Source organism: Periplaneta americana, chromosome 9 (assembly GCF_040183065.1).
Source record: "Periplaneta americana isolate PAMFEO1 chromosome 9, P.americana_PAMFEO1_priV1, whole genome shotgun sequence".
In the NCBI taxonomy this organism is placed as follows: Eukaryota; Metazoa; Arthropoda; class Insecta; order Blattodea; family Blattidae; genus Periplaneta; species Periplaneta americana.
Genome location: NC_091125.1, coordinates 168,382,389 through 168,397,896, shown reverse-complemented (window position 1 = coordinate 168,397,896; position 15,508 = coordinate 168,382,389). Strand labels below are relative to the sequence as shown.

The window sequence follows — 15,508 nt, the reverse complement described above, 5'->3', positions numbered from 1 at the left end:
GAGTGATAGTTATATGACCGGATGTCAATGCTGTCATTCAACATTGTAACGCACTCCAGCCAAATAAATAAATATATACATAAACAAATAAATTATATATATATATATATATATATATATATATATATATATATATATAAAATTACACAATACGTGTACTGCAGTTTAAAGAGAAATGGAACGTGTCAAAATCTAAATCCATGAAGAAATACTACTTCCAAAGGAAATGGGAATATTATTTTACAGTTGAAGACGAAAGAATTGCTTGTTTACTGTGTCCCATCCAATTTATTTCTACTCGTCATTTCAATATTAAACCACATTTTAACAAAGCCCATATTAAGAATTATGGAATGCACAAACTTCGGGTTAAGTTCATTATTACGAACTGTATATTGATTATTTATTTATATACTGTTAAATTAAGGACGTCACTCGGATTCATTTTGAATTGAAATTAATAGTGACTTTCAAGGTTCATTACTTAAATGCTATAAATTTATGTTTCCGTAGGTGATGATAGGAGGAAAGTTTTCGAAAATCTAAAACAGGTTAGGTGCACAGAAATCTCAAAGAAACTACCGACAGGAAATCTAGCATAATTGTAAACCTTGAAACGAGATAACGCATTATAAAAACAATGAATTTATTACAATCCTTTTTGAAAATTACATGCCGCCCCTGATGGACCTTTGACGACAAGCGAAGGTAAATAACTCTACGCGGAAGTTGATCATCCCCAATAGAAGTGGAGTGAGGCTGACGTCATATTTCCCCTACTTACGAGTTCTGCAGGCCTGGCCTAACTACTAATAACATTACCACTCAGCTATGGCTCGTAGTGTGACAGTAAGGATTTGAAATTGTCATTTTTTTGTTTCACCATGGATCGCAGAACAGGTGCCCATACTGGATGCAAGGAAAGACATATTCTGGCGCCAAAAAGAGGTACTAAACGAAGTATTTTGAGGATAAGAACAAGAGGTTTCAGACGTTCTGAGGACGATAAAATGTGTAGCATGATTTCGGAAGGGAAGTGAGGCCGGGAATCCCGTGTTATAGACTTGTACGAAAAAGAACCCTGTCTCCAGTAGAGGACATGAGACATAATTTTGTGATCATTTCTCGTCCATGTAAGAATTCGAAGTAGGCCTATCACAGTGGGCCCATATACAGGGTGATTCACGAGGAAAGGTCAGAAATTTAGGATGTGAATTCTGAAGTCATTCTGAGTCAAAAAGTTCATATGAATATAGATCCGTTTTCGAACGGTTACGGAGATATGGCTCTTTGATTTCACAAAAATGTCATATTTGCCTATTTACGAGTTCTGCAGGCCTGGGTTAGAGAGTCTTGTGATTCACGGACACTCACCCAAAGCCTCGTCCTGGGAGACACTCCAGAATCCGGAAAGCCACGCCGAGCTGGTCAGCATTAGGGTAGGCATACAGGCAAACCAGTGCCAGTGAGATCAGTTCCTCGATGGTCGGCACTAGAGGGCACTGCAGCTCATCTCGCAGGTGTTCGAACAGGCGGAGAGGCAGGGTCAGGCCTTGGGTACTCAGGTCCAGCAGGAAGTCGCTCAGCAGCTGCTGTCGACAGCCGGCACTCTGCCTCTCGCAGCGCAGCGCAAAGGGCAACAGCAGGTGCTTCAGGTCCTCCACGAACGTCGCCTCGGTCGTCTGCAAACATCTCACAGTCAGGAAACAACGCAATACCGTGGGAAGCAAAGCTGACAATCTCTTCACTATAGTCCCCTCGCTCTAATTTCCAGCAGCCAATCGCGTTGCAGGTCGGCTACATTTAAACGTGTGTGTCTTGTGATTCGCTCATGAAGATGTTATTCATTTCTTAAGGCTCGATAAATACTTAATATAATCGCCCGCCATTTTGACTCTTTCGTTGGCGTTCGCAGAAAGCACACGAAGACGTTATTTGCCGCACAATTATTTGCTGAATTACAGTGCGTTTGATTTATTATCATAGGAGCTACGACATGATAATGTTTAACCTCTTCCCTTACTATATATTTTACCAGTTTTGTGAAAAAAAGTGTCATATTTTTTTATTTTCGTAAAGAGGTCATTTAATATTGCAGAATCACTGTACATCACTAATTTTCTTACATACTTAAAAAAAGCACTATGAAATAGACAATGGGACTCAAACGAGTTAACTCGGGTTAATAAATTTTGACACATGTTAGCAACCCGAGTTAACTCGGGATAATAAGGGAAGTGGTTAATGGTATAGAAAATAGATTCCTCTTATGGTAGCTCGGCAACGAAAGAACAAAAATGGCGAATGATACTACCTACCTAGACTTTATAGAGTCTTCACTTCCTAAGATGTAAGCAAAGAGGAGGAATCACGCCGGAAATAACAGCGTCGTGACTATACAATGAATGTTACCTTTTTTTTTTTTTTTAAATTATACTGTATGCTCCGTTACATAGTAACACTACATACAATTCTTTAACTACTTTAAACTCTTTGAATTACAATTTGGATTAGGATTACGAATTAACTATTTGGATTACAATTATCATTACAATTCCTCTAGTTATAATAAGAACCAATATTGTCATTTTGCCTTAAAGTTTGTCAAAGTCGATTCTGGTAACAAATGTAATAAATTCTTTCAAGTAGACCTTGACGAGATCACAGTTACTCATCGGCCACTGACCTCCTTTTAGTCTAGTGTTTAGTTTCAATGCATCCCTTTCACTTTTGAGTAAGGAACACTCATATATCAAATGATCCACTGTCTGTTCTTGTTGACCGCACTTGCACGTTGCACTTTCAGCAATTTTGAATCTGTAATAGTAATCCCTAGTCTTACCGTGACCGGATAGGATGGCTGTTATTTGGCCGTTAAGTGGGATCCTCTGTTTTAGTCGATCCTGCACTACCGGGAAAAACCCTTTGCTGGAATTCCCTTTGGTTGTCTTCTCCCATTGGTCCTGCCACCTGCGTAGTCCTTTCTCCTCTGCTTCCCGAATGATGTGAGTTCTAGGGATTTTATTGAATATTACCTCCCCACTGTCTCCCTGTGCAGCTTCCTTCGCCAGCTGGTCTGCTATTTCGTTTCCGTAAAGTCCCACATATGCCTTCACCCAGTTTATGTGTATAGTCCAACCATTGTCCTGCAGACGTTTGATTTTAGCCTTTATTTGTTCTATTGTTGTGTTGCGGATTTGACTGTTCTTGAGAAGTGCTACTGTGGTTACCTTGGACATGAGTAGTTTGCATGTGTCCAAGTTGGACATCTTCTGCAGGTCACACAGCCTGGCGTCCTCCAGATGCACATCATACACGAGCGTATCGAGGGTCAGCAGCTGGCCATACAAGTCATCCAGGCCCTGGACAAAAATAAGCACACCTGTTCTCAATGCTCAACATTTGTTAGATGTCATGTATAAACTGCTGAATGTTTTAAGCACTTTGAGAATTCAGAGAAACTTCAAAATTAAACCTGTTGAAAATGCAAGAAATCCAAAACGGAAATCCAGTTACTAGAGACCACAGAAATTCGCAAAAGGCGTTAACATGAATTAATCTTCTCATTTTGCCAATTCTTTTCATAATTTTTTTATAATCCTCCCCATAAACTAAAAAAAGCACTTCTGAAGTCGCTAAATAATATGAATTCATATTATAACGCAAAAAAATATATATACAATTCAAATTTTGAAACGAATTCCAGCAATACACTTGATTTATTCGCAAAATCTTAAAAAAAACGTATTTTTAAGTAACATTTTAATTACGTTCGTTCTTTTTTTTCGACGGTAAATTTCTTTCTGCCAATTTGTCAACAAATGAATGGAGCCGTGTTTTAAAATCTATATGAATTTCAAAAACTGAAAACTAATGCTGAAAACGCTCCATAATCCACTCTTTATCATGTTTCAGGTCTTAAGCCAGGTTTATAAAACTTGCATGAACATAATTTTAAAATAACATCGCCAAATTGACAATAACACATAAATCTTGCAATTTTAAAACGAATTTTCTTTCAAAATGAAAGACCTTTTGCAAGACTTCATTAATTACTGATTACTCCAAAAGATCAACCAGTACAAAACTAACATGATGGGTTTTCAAAACATTATATAGACTGGATATTGAAATTTCTTCAATTTGTGTGTTATCTAATGAACAAAAGGAAATAAATGCAGAAATACAGTGATGTCAGAAGTAAATGAAGTAGGTGGTGGTGGTGGTGGTGGTGGTAGGATGACTACAATGGTTGGAGGCATAACTTAATAGAAAATAATAAGACAATTTGAGAGAGAGAAAGATGTAGGGAGAGAGGAAGGGATAGAGGGATAGAGGGAGAGGGAGGGGAGAGAGAGAGAGAGAGAGACAATAACATATTCCCATGAAAATACTAGAACTGATCATGTGCACTCACTGCAATGTTACGCTCCCTGCCAAGCTTGACCAGTGTCAGTGCGTGGTCCACGAGGCAGCTGCGACTCTCAATCTGATGCACCCTGCACCTGTACCACGATGTCAGCACCTCTGCTGTGATATTGCCGAACTGCTTCAGTGTTTCGTCATTCGCGTACACGAACTCTGCTTTCTCCCTGAAAGTATCATCGGTCTCCAACCTGCAAGCACATCAAGCTCGAGAATCAGAAACACATACACGAACTGCATGAGACAACGTAAAACACTTCAGGTTTGACGACTTTCCGAGTGTGAAGACTTGTATGCGTATAATGACTGTGTCTTGTTTGCCTGTTCTTGTGAATTATCATTATACGAAAAGAGGAAGAAGAAGAAGATGACGACCGAACTCGCAACCTCGGGCAGAGGTCAGCACTCTACCGACTGCGCCACTGTTTATGTGTCATATTTTAATGCTAATTTTTCTTTAAGTTTAGTTTTTCACACAAAAAGAATATCTTCTCAGCTTTTATTTAATCTAGAAAACTGAAATTTTTAGGATTTCATTTGGATGTTTTATATGTACTGAAACAATGTTTTGAAATTTGTTAAATTCTAGAGATGTTACAGGGAGTAACACAAATGGGGAAAAAATTCTTTCTCAGTTGTTTTTTTGTCAACTGTCCGAAGACAGATCTGGACCCCACAAGTGACATCATCAAGATATCACACATGAGGCAACTATGCCAGGAGATAATGAGTTAGGGTGACCAGTTCCTTTCCTCCTCCATTGCATACATTGCTGACTAGCTATGTATTCAATAAATCAAACATCAGATGCACACAAACAATATTTGTTCTTCCTCTGACACATATTGTCAAGTGAGATGTACTGCCTGATAATAGATGTACATATCAGCCAGAACCTCAATCAGAGGTGTATTTCTCAGTAAGGATATAAATTAAAGAAAAACTATGTTTCAGCATGAATTCAAGTTATGTGTAAAAGAATCAGCTGTCTAGCTTCAATAGATTTCCAGAAAAAGTTCATATTATTTATTCGCTCGTTTTCATACTCTCTCTCTCGCTATCATAATATTAATACTCGATCACAACGCGATAACACGCTAGAAATTCCACTTCACACATCATCTCTGTATTCCTCATCTTTCACTGTTGCTACCTATCGTCACTGGAACTCTCTGCCGCCTGAAGTCAAGGGCAGCCGAACATTGAAATCTTTCAAATCCAAGTTAGAAAATTATCTTATGACGAGTTGCCAAACTAACTTAGCCTACTATTATGGCAAGTGTTGTATTGCATGTTTCTACGTATTCACATTTTTTATGTTCTAGTGATATTTAACTTATTTTATATTTTTGTTTTCATATTTTCCGATAATGGTATATCTATAATGTGATAATTTGAGCTATATATAATCATAATTTTCCTTACTGTGTATACTTAAAAATATTGTATTCATTGTATGCTTTGTACCGCACTATTTTATTACTACTACTATTATTATTATTATTATTATTATTATTATTATTATTATTATTATTATTATTATTATTATTATTATTAGTATTATTATTATTATTATCATTATTATTATTATTATTATTACTATTCTTATTTTTATCATTATTATTATTATTATTATTATTATTATTATTATTATTATTATCAATAACTGTCTCATATTTTTATACTTTGTATGCCTCATTTATTTTGACCTGCTGTTAACATTTTATTATGCTTTTTCCTTTCTTTCTGTATGTTATATATTATGTCTGATTTCTACTTATTTGTTGTTTACATTTTATTATTATTATCTTATTCAGTTTTGTGTGTAAAATTGTAGTCTACTTTGTAAATTTGTAGTGTTTTTTGTAACGCAGTTTTACTCCTGGTTGAGTGTTAGAGAAGGCCATATGGCCTTAACTCTGCCAGGTTAAATAAATTATTATTATTGTTATTATTGTTATTATTATTATTATTATTATTATTATTATCTTATTTTTTTATACTTTGTATGCCTCATTTATTTTGACCTGCTGTTCACATTTTATTATTCTCTTTTCTTTCTTTCTGTATGTTATATATTATGTCTGATTTCTACTTATTTGTTGTTTACATTTTATTATTATTATCTTATTCAGTTTTGTGTGTAAAATTGTAGTCTACTTTGTAAATTTGTAGTGTTTTTTGTAATGCAGTTTTACTCCTGGTTGAGTGTTAGAGAAGGCCATATGGCCTTAACTCTGCCAGGTTAAATAAATTATTATTATTATTGTTATTATTATTATTATTATTATTATTATTATTATTATTATTATTACTACTACTACTATTCTTATTTTTTATCATTATTATTATTATTATTATTATTATTATTATTATTATTATCTTATTTTTTTATACTTTGTATGCCTCATTTATTTTGACCTGCTGTTAACATTTTATTATGCTTTTTCCTTTCTTTCTGTATGTTATATATTATGTCTGATTTCTACTTATTTGTTGTTTACATTTTATTATTATTATCTTATTCAGTTTTGTGTGTAAAATTGTAGTCTACTTTGTAAATTTGTAGTGTTTTTTGTAACGCAGTTTTACTCCTGGTTGAGTGTTAGAGAAGGCCATATGGCCTTAACTCTGCCAGGTTAAATAAATTATTATTATTGTTATTATTATTATTATTATTATTATTATTATTATTACTACTACTACTACTATTCTTATTTTTTATCATTATTATTATTATTATTATTATTATTATTATTATTATTATTATTATCATCTTACTTTTTTTTTTATACTTTGTATGCCTCATTTATTTTGACCTGCTGTTAACATTTTATTATGCTTTTTTCTTTCTTTCTGTATGTTATATATTATGTCTGATTTCTACTTATTTGTTGTTTACATTTTATTATTATTATCTTATTCAGTTTTGTGTGCAAAATTGTAGTCTACTTTGTAAATTTGTAGTGTTTTTTTGTAACGCAGTTTAACTCCTGGTTGAGTGTTAGAGAAGGCCATATGGCCTTAACTCTGCCAGGTTAAATAAATTATTATTATTATTATTATTATTATTATTATTATTATTATTATTATTATTATTATTATGTAACACATTATATTAACATTCTCCAGATAGGCAAGTCTATGTGCCTTAAAAACTCATGAATGGAGTTCGACACTGATTTATCATGGTTACACACGTAGGATGGACAACGAAAATGGCTTGTGAAGCTCCACACGTCTACTGAATACAGACAACAGGTGCCATGTTACTCACTGCAAGTGTTCTTCCTCACTCCAGTCTCGCTCTCTCAGCTGCATCTGGCTCCAGGGATAGACGGTACCAGTCGTGCTGCATTCGGGAAGCAGGGAGTGGTACTCAAACGGGTTCATAGATTCAGGGAAGTTGGACACGATGGGCAGCCAATGTGGCAAGAGGGCAGCACCGTGATATGTGAACATGGTCTCCACTGCCTGCCAGTTGCACTTACGGGCAAACTTGACTGCTGACTCAATTAGTGATACGGTGCGGAACTTGTCATAGAAGGCGCAGTCGTACAGATCGTCTGCTGCATGAGGTCCCCCAAGTATGAGCTGCAACAAGCAACGGACTGGTGTGTCTAACCTGTTGTAAGGTTACTCAAGAGCAAACATGTTTACTATACACTGATATCGCGTTTTCAATTTCTTACAACTCTTAGGAACCGGCATCAAGCACTTCTTTCTATTCCTGATCACAGGACTTCTTTATATTCATTCTCCTACATTCTAGAAATATCTCGCCTCTGAAATTCTTTAACTAACGACATCAGGGATTTTCACAATTCAAAATTAAATTGGAAAATTTTGTCTTATTTCATGGTTTAGATGTGTTGATTTATGTTTTGCTCTAGATTTAAAATTGTAAGTTAATAACTTAGCCTTGTTAATTAACTAGAATAGTAATATGGTATATTGTATATTTTACTGTATGAATAATATGGTAGCATTTATTTTCTTTTTAAGCCTCCTTCCTTTCTTTTCTTATGTTTGGAGGCAGGCTCATACAATTTTCTTTATATGACCAGCCTCATGGTCTAGTGGTCAGAGCTTCTGGCTATAGTTCATGAGGTCCCGGGTTCGATTCCCGGTTAGAGCACAGGAATTTTTCCTTAAAGGGGATTATTCCTGTGTTCGTCCATGGTCTGGAATTTAGGTTAAGTTTAGATTTAAGACCTCTCCTGGCACCACATTATCATAATCATCCCATCACATCATCGGGGTAATGTAACTCCGCCTTCCAGGCGCCCCAACCTCAGAAGTGGGTTACAACTAAGCTACGCCCAGGAGAGAAGACCAGAAATGTCGAAAAGACAACCTGGTGGCATTGGATTAAAAAAAAAAAATTAACTAGACTACAATTATTATAGCTAATCACACATTTAAAGTTTATGTCACTAGTCTGTATATATTTTCTTGTGGTTTTACTGTGTTTATAGTTTGATATTGTAGTTGTATTTATTTTTATTTTAGTAGGTTATTTTACGATGCTTTATCAACAGCTCTGGTTGTTTAGCGTCTGACTGGGATGAAGGTGATAATGCCAGCGAAATGAGTCCAGGGTCCAGCACCGAAAGTTACCCAGCATTTGCTCATATTGGGCTGAGAGAAAACTCTGGAAAAAACCTCAACCAGGTAACTTGCCCTGACTGGGAATCGAACCCGGGCCACCTGGTTTCGCGGCCAGATTGTAGTTGTATTTCTGGTGGTGTGGAAGAGATAGCCTTGACTACACAAGAATAAATAAGTAAATATTAATAATAATATAGTGTTTCAAAATGTATGCCAAATGCTATTATGGCACATCTATACAGAAGTCGGAGCAAAAACAATTATTACAGTCCAAGTATCAGACAAGCTAGCATCGAAATATGTTGGGAACAACATCTGAACTTGGTGCATGGGTAGGGAAATAGGTACACAGAACCTCAATTATCCTTAATCTGATTAATTAATCAGTGGATTCTTTTCTTGCAATGCATAGTGGACAATGCAGTTCACACTTTCAGAACGTGGGAGAGATGATAGTAGGAGGAAGAAGAACAAAATGCATAAGATTTGTAGATGCTACGGCGTTGTTAGCAGAACAGGAGATAAGGGATATGCTACTGGAGCTAAATGACAGCTGTGAGCAGTACGGATGAAGATAAATGCAAATAAAACGAAGACCATGGCCATAGGAAGAAAAGTAAAGAAGATAAACTTGCGAATTTGAAATGTGGCAGTAGAACAACTGGGCAGTTTCAAATACTTGGAATGTACTATAAGCAGTAACATGAGCTGCTGCCAGGAAGTCAAAAAGAGGATAGCAATGGCAAAGAAAGCTTCTAATAGAAAAAGGAGCATCTTCTGCGGACCTCTGGAAAAAGAACTAAGGAAGAGACTAGTGAAGTACTTTGTGCACAGTGTGGCATTGCATGGGGCAGAAACATGGTCATTACGAAGAAGTGATAGGAGAATTTAAAATGTGGATATGGAGAAGAATGGAGCGTGTGAAATGGACAGACAGAATAAGAAATGAAGCTGTGCTAGGAAGAGTGAGTGAAGAAAGAATAATGCTGAAACTAATTAGGAAGAGAAAAAGAAATTGGTTAGTCATTGTAGGATTCACTGGAAGGAATGATGAATGGGAGAAAAGTTCGGAGCAGAAAAAGATAAGAAGATATTACATGACAGACAACATTAAGATATATAGATTGTATGCGGAGACAAAGAGAAAAGAAGAAAAGAGGGAAGATTGGAGAATGCTGGGTTTGCAGTGGAAGACATGCTCTTGGGAAGGAAACTATGGTGGGTGAGTGAGTGAGTGAGTGAGTGAGTGAGTGAGTGAGTGAGTGAGTGAGTGAGTGAGTGAGTGAGTTAGTTCAACATCAAGCTTCCTGGCAACCATGCTGTAATACTAACTTTAAACTTTTAGACAGGGTAAGAATGTTTTGCTCAAAACAAATTTTTTAGTGTTAACCAGTAAAAGTGGAATGAATGTAATAGATCAATTTCGGCAAAATCGACGTGTGGAAAATTTCGCATATGAGTATGTGAAGTTATATCACAATTGTGTAAAATTTTATACAAATCAAAGACAAACTGCTAGGATTTGCATCATCATCGGAGAGTTTATATGGCATCAAAAATCGTAAAATAATAAAAGACAAGAACATTCAAAATATTGCATGATGTCTGTTTCTATGATTTAAATCGAGAAGAGTAAGTGAAAGTGTTCAGCACATGGGGAAATTACGTAAATAGTGTAGATAAATAATAAACGAGTCTATTTTATTATATTTTTATGTTATGTATTATTATTTTTCTCTATCCAATGCTTTTGCTTCAGTAAAGTCTCATTTTACAAACCTATGGATCAACAATTGGCTCTCTTCTGACAAACAAAAAATTTTACAGTCTGTACAAAAGAAACCAAATGACCTGGAAATGTACAAAAACTTGCCCAGACATGTTCAAACATTTTTAACAAGAGCCAGAACAGGTCACATTGTCACTCAATTGTACCTACACCGATTTCACATTTCTGATAATCCTACTTGTCTGTGGTGTAACAATCATGATGAAGATCTGGAACACATTCTTCTACACTGTCCATCCATAAACCACAAAAGAAGTAAATTAAAATCATCAGTACCAGTTGCAGAAGACAGAGCCCTGCAGTATATATTGACTACACCCCAACTCTGGCTACTAGCAACAGGCATCTATAATGAACACCGATCAAAATACCCCTCATTTCTCGTGAAAAACAACAACTGAATAGACTACAGTGGACTTTATGTTGTCAGCAAACAGCTGGATACATTAAGAAGATTGATTGATTATTATTTTTCATAAAGTTTACTGTACAAAAAATCTAGTCCGAGTGCTTACATAGCACAATTCTGCACAGCATCAGGCAACTGTGGTTGCATTATGAAGGAACGTCAAAATATGTATTGTGCACTCTGTATAGAAACCAGGTATGCCGCTGTTCACCCGATTTTTTCTATTAATTTTAGTCTCAGTCCCTTCATTACAATGGATAACAGGAGTTCTACTGTGCTCTCATTACAAAGCAATCTGAAGTCATTAGATGCATGAAAAAAATTAGAAATTTTAGTGAGGACATACTTTTCAAATTAATACTCTTTAAAAATTATTTTACTGGACAGTGAACATAAGTGATACTTCTTACCTCATATGTGCACAACCGGTCATAGTACTGGAGTAGCCACCGACGATACTTCAGAAGCTCAATCTGCTCATCTGTTAGCTGACTCACCGTCATCTGCAACACAAAAAACAGAATTACGAGATATGTCTGTGTCCCATAACAGACTTTCAAACTTTCTAACGAATATATCAACAACTTGCGACAGTTTACTGAATATCACTTAGCATTTGCGGGGCTCTATGTAAAGTATTACTGTGAGATCCCATTCATTTTAAATTTTAGAGAGAAAGAGAAAGAACTTATTCAGAATTTCTCAACAAAGCACTTCCTGACTTCGTATAAATATTCTCGAATTTTATACTTTTCATTGATTTTTTAAACCGAATTTAAACTTACGATATTTATCCCTATCTGTAGACATTTTAGAGGCACTATCACAGAGAAATTTTATATTTTACAACAACACGTACTTCTGTTAAAGCATTAAAGCACTACACTTGAAACCCCATACAAAGCAGATAAATATAATCGTGCTTACAATTTTAACAACAAAGTCTTACTGGCATGTAAAGTTGTGACTATTTCATTTTTCTTACAAGAGGTTCCTGTCATTAGGAGAATCATGAAAATATGAATTTCATACAAAAGAATGCCATAAAAGATGCTGTTTACATTGCTCCAATACTTTCATTCTTGGATACCAGCACTGATCCTGCTTCTCGTAGTCAGGGATTATAACCAATAACACGAGAGACTAAACTGTTTCAGAATGTACAACATATACCGTGTGTTTTTCTGGGTATAAGTCATAGAGATTTTTACATTGTCGTAAGAAACTTATGTATAAAAACAATGAAAAAGAACTTAATCAGTGGCAGAGTTTAGAAATTAGCAGAAAATAATATTATGACTTTTAATTCAACGATAATATTACTTTTATTGACAATAATGGCTTTCTATTTCTGAGTTTAAACACTCTCGCCAACAATGGGTATTCCACTCCATACAGCAACACAGTATTCGTTACTGCACTCCACAGACGACAATGACAATTCACTTGGATTATTGAGAACAACAATGTACTCCTAATCTCAACTAATGTTCACAAAGCACTATTTACAAAACAAAACTGTCAGTTCTTAGTTCACAGTTCGTTTGCCTTGGCTAGTTCTTCTAGCTCATTCACTCAAGTTCACAGTATATCGAATCCAAGACTTCCAGATACGCCGCACTCGCGTGGTCGCTGCTCCAGTTGCAGGCCCACTCAAGTCGAACCCAAGACTTCTGGATACGCCACACTCGTCTGGTCACTGCCACAGTTGCAGTCCTCCTCACGTCGAACTCTGGTCTCGAAGGCTGGCTTCCTTGCTCGCTCATGGCTGCTTCACACGACTGACTGAACTCACTGCCCAAACTAAACTGAACTGGCCTTGGCTCTTCTTCACGTCTTCTATTTATTACTAAATCATAGTTCTAGAATGTACTGCATCGAATATCTTCCACCCGATTGGCTCACGTCGCTTTCCAGAACCATCTGTTCGGGATGTTTTGTTGCCCCCTTCACCTCACACAGCCCAGCGCCTGCCGAAGTCCACATCCTGTAGCTTTTCCTTGCACTAGATGCGTGAGTCATGGTTGCCACAATATTCATAACATGATAAATAAGCAATGGACAGAAGATTGGTTAAGTGGACAAACAGGAAGAGCACTATGGAACATTTTGAAACAATCCAACAATATTAAAATCTACTGTGATATTCCCAGACAGGTACAAACCTTTGCTACACAGGCTAGAATTGAACACCTTGTTACGGAAGTTTATCTGCATCGCTTTAAATTATCATAGTCACCATTATGTAAAAAACAACATCCTACATCAATGTAATAACACCAACAATAAACTGCAGCAAAAAATGGAAAATCACTCACTACATGAAATTCTCACCAATCCGCAGCTCTGGAAAATTGCACATTTGATTTACAATGGACATCTTGTAGTCAGCTTATAGCTGGACACACATATTAAGAAGTAAGTAAGTACAAATTGTCAAGGCCTGCTAATTTCTAAACATGGCCTACTAATTAAGTTATTTCTTCATTGTTTTATACATAGTTACCTTATGATATAATGAGAAACAATAGGTTTGTTCCAGCACAGTTCAGAATCGATTCTGAACTGCCTGCTCATGTGCAATATCTCAATGTGCGTTCCAACAAGACTTGAGCTGATTCTGAACCGATTCTGAACTCTCAGTTTCCTGTTCCAATCTGGTTTGGTACTTGTCCAGAAAAATGAAATTGGTTCTCGATTAAAAGCAGGAACTGGGAATTTTGAACTGCTGCTGATGCATGCGCAGATAGTTGTTGTTGTTGTTTTCTAATGCCAGGCGTTTGACAATAAAGTCATTTGACCTCTTGCACTCCAATATTTTTCAAAGATATTATCATGGCCAGCCACTGAAGCACAGATTTTGAGGTGTTCCGAATCCATTTCTTGGTTTGAGTTGCACAATGGACAGTTAGGGGACTGATATATTCCAATTCTTTTGGCCAAACAATCGTGGCCTGTTGCCAATCTAAATGCAGCTACAGACGATTTTCGTGGTAAATCGGGAATTAACTGTGGATTATGATGCAGAAAGTTCCATTTTTTTTCCCTTGAGATTGTGTTATCAAATTTTGTTTGTTGAAGTCTAAGTATGTAGATTTAATAAATCTTTCACAGAGTAATACATAGATTTAGTAACGGATCTGTAAGTAGCAGTGCTGCCCTTCTTTGCTAAAGCATCCGCATTCTCGTTTCCCAGGATTCCACAATATGCAGATAGTTTAATCTGAGGTTGAGATTAAAATGCTTCAAAACTCGGTAAGTTGAAATTGAAACATAGTCGATCATGAGTGATTTGGAAGGTGATAGAAATATATTTCATAACGAATTAAGCTCGGAAGATGAATATAATTTTAATATGAGAAGAAACTCTGTTCGGTATTGGTTTGTAACACATTCTGAATCATTTGCTGGAACAAACCTTCTGTATATCTCCTTGACACTCATTTTTTTTTACAATTATTTGTGCGACAATACTTAACATGGCCACAGCAATTCGAAACACAAACAGGCACCACATGAATCCAGCTCTCAATGTTCACGACAGTCTCACCTTTGACAACAGAGCTTTGTTCCTTTCTTGGATTCTCAAGGTTGCAGAATCTTCTTCGTCTCTGTCATCCAAGTCTTGGAACTGATCCTCCAGAATCTCATCACTCCCATCTGAAACCAGACAGAATGGTTCTTATTTCATATTATTCAGTTCTTTTGCTCCTGCTTTGTAATCCTTCCATACAGCATTGCCATGATAACACTTTGAGGGAGTACTGAAAGTCTAAAGCCTTGCTAAAATGCCAGAATTCACGATGTTACTATTTTCTTTAAGCTATAAAAATACCTGAACATTTAATATCGATTTAAATTATTTAGCAAAGAGTATATTGCAACTATGCATATGAAGGACATTCTCCTTTGCCTTGTTGTGTAGTTGTGGACTCGAAAATCAAGTAGTTAGAGAAATGAAGTAAGATGACAAAATTGAAGAAAAAGAAAAAGAGGAGAGAAGAAAGAGGAGAAAAGAGAAAAAAGAAAGGGAACAACTGGATAATACCCACGGCAGAGCAATGTCGATAGTCGCCGTGACAAGCTGGCCACTAGTCACCGGGCCGTACCGAGCCGTGTCAAACAGAAGACAATCGAAATGGTGGTAGTCAAATTCGCGACTATATTCTTAAATAAATCACTCTATTAGTCAAGTGCAAGGTTTATGCAGTACAACGACGATGTTTTGAATGCACTAAAAGAAAATGTTTATGTAGTGAGATCTTAAAGTAGGT

The 15,508-nt window shown here is 36.1% G+C and overlaps 1 protein-coding gene across 3 annotated transcripts in view; it reads right to left on the bottom strand.

The window, feature by feature from the left end:
- The window catches only part of LOC138706719 (NBAS subunit of NRZ tethering complex-like), a 115,992-nt gene that overhangs the window by 65,768 nt on the left and 34,716 nt on the right, over positions 1-15,508 (bottom strand). For all 3 annotated transcript variants that reach the window (XM_069836334.1, XM_069836336.1, XM_069836335.1), the window contains exons 14-19: positions 14,785-14,894; positions 11,645-11,737; positions 7,703-8,019; positions 4,418-4,616; positions 3,231-3,362; positions 1,375-1,682 (exon numbers count right to left, since the gene is read on the bottom strand). In XM_069836334.1, coding sequence (XP_069692435.1) covers positions 1,375-1,682; positions 3,231-3,362; positions 4,418-4,616; positions 7,703-8,019; positions 11,645-11,737; positions 14,785-14,894 — 1,159 coding nt within the window. The remainder of the gene's footprint in view (positions 1-1,374; positions 1,683-3,230; positions 3,363-4,417; positions 4,617-7,702; positions 8,020-11,644; positions 11,738-14,784; positions 14,895-15,508) is intronic.